Below are 1,341 nucleotides of genomic sequence, written 5' to 3' on the forward strand. Positions count from 1 at the left end.
GGTTATCTTCTGGTTCAAGGGTCTCTCTCCTTTTTCACTTTAACATCCCCAGCTAAGATCGTCGCGATTTCGCCCTGCATGAAGGCCCAAGGTACATTCGACCCAACTAGGGGGCATTTCTCTCCGCTGGGGCAGTACACCTCGCCGGTAGCCCCCTGGGCCTTGATACTCTCTCTAGAGCAAGGGAAGCAGAATTTGTGGCTGGGAACGGAGGGGCACTGGACGAAATGCGTGTCCTCCAAACGTTCGTGGCAAATGGTACAGCAGAGGGGCCCGCTGTTGGCCATAGGGGAATCCGGAATGTTTTGGGGATGCACTTGGTCCATGCCCGGGTGGGTGCTAGGCGGCGGGGGCGCCACCTGTAAATTCAGGTCCCCGTTCCGCGACGTCAGGCGGCGCTGCCCGGGTACGGAGGCCGGTGACACCGGGCTGCTGCTGTTGCGCCGCGCGGAGGCCGTGGTGGAGTGCACCGAACTGCCGTCCTTGGGCGAGTGCGCCGTGCCCAGAGTGTCTGCCACCGACATGAGGGCGGCCATGGGCGACGGACCGTTCTGAGGGGCTGACTCGGGCGGGGTGGTCCGGTTGGAATGGGGTCCCAGGGGTGGGGGCGGCGGGGGCGGCCCCCCTGCCGCGTGCCCCGGCGCCGCGAAGCCCCCGGCCGACATGGTGAGCTTGAGGGCCTCGCTCTGATTCGCCATCCACTGCTGCCTCTGCTGCTCCTCGCCCAGCTTCAGCGCGCCCTCGGCGGAGTCCGGGGGCTCGGGGGACGCCTTCCTCTTGCGCAGGCTGGCGGCTGCGCCCCGGCCCGAGGGGGTGGCGGGCGGCAGGGCCCCGGTCCCCGGGGGTGCGCTGGGGGCGCGGCTTAGACTCACCAGGGCCGTGGGCAGCATGGGGCAGCTGGCGTCCAGGTAGGGCTGGGGCAGCATGTCGGCGCCGGGCACGCCCTCCTTAAAGAAGCGCACGGCCTCGGGAAGCAGGTCTCCAAGGAGGCGCCAGTCCCCGGAGCCGTGCTTCTTCTCATACTCCAAGTACTTGAAGCCAGAGGAGAGACCCCGGCCAAAGTCCTTCATACAGTCCTGGTACATCTGCTTGGCCACCCCGGAGGCGCTGGAGTACACGTTGCCCGAGCCCGTGGGGTACTCAATGAACAGCTTCAACTCGTAGTCCATACCGGGCTTGGAGACGGCGTCGAAGGCGAAGACGCGGCCCAGCAGCGAGTGGTCCTTCTTGAAGCGCACCTCGTAGGGCGTGCAGCCGGCCAGCGTGAGCAGCGTGTCGCGGACCATCTTGGGCTTGTTGGCCCACTCCTCCGCGCGGTTGCGCAGGCTCTCGCTCAGCTCC

General features: G+C 66.9%; 1 protein-coding gene across 1 annotated transcript in view; it reads right to left on the reverse strand.

Annotated features, from left to right (window-relative positions):
• IRF2BPL (interferon regulatory factor 2 binding protein-like) overlaps positions 1-1,341 on the reverse strand; it is a 3,519-nt gene that overhangs the window by 957 nt on the left and 1,221 nt on the right. The window contains exon 3 of the mRNA XM_010844410.1: positions 1-1,337. Coding sequence (XP_010842712.1) covers positions 15-1,337 — 1,323 coding nt within the window. The 3' untranslated portion in view covers positions 1-14. The remainder of the gene's footprint in view (positions 1,338-1,341) is intronic.

This window comes from Bison bison, unplaced genomic scaffold, assembly GCF_000754665.1.
Source record: "Bison bison bison isolate TAMUID 2011002044 unplaced genomic scaffold, Bison_UMD1.0 scf7180017864201, whole genome shotgun sequence".
Classification (NCBI taxonomy): Eukaryota; Metazoa; Chordata; class Mammalia; order Artiodactyla; family Bovidae; genus Bison; species Bison bison.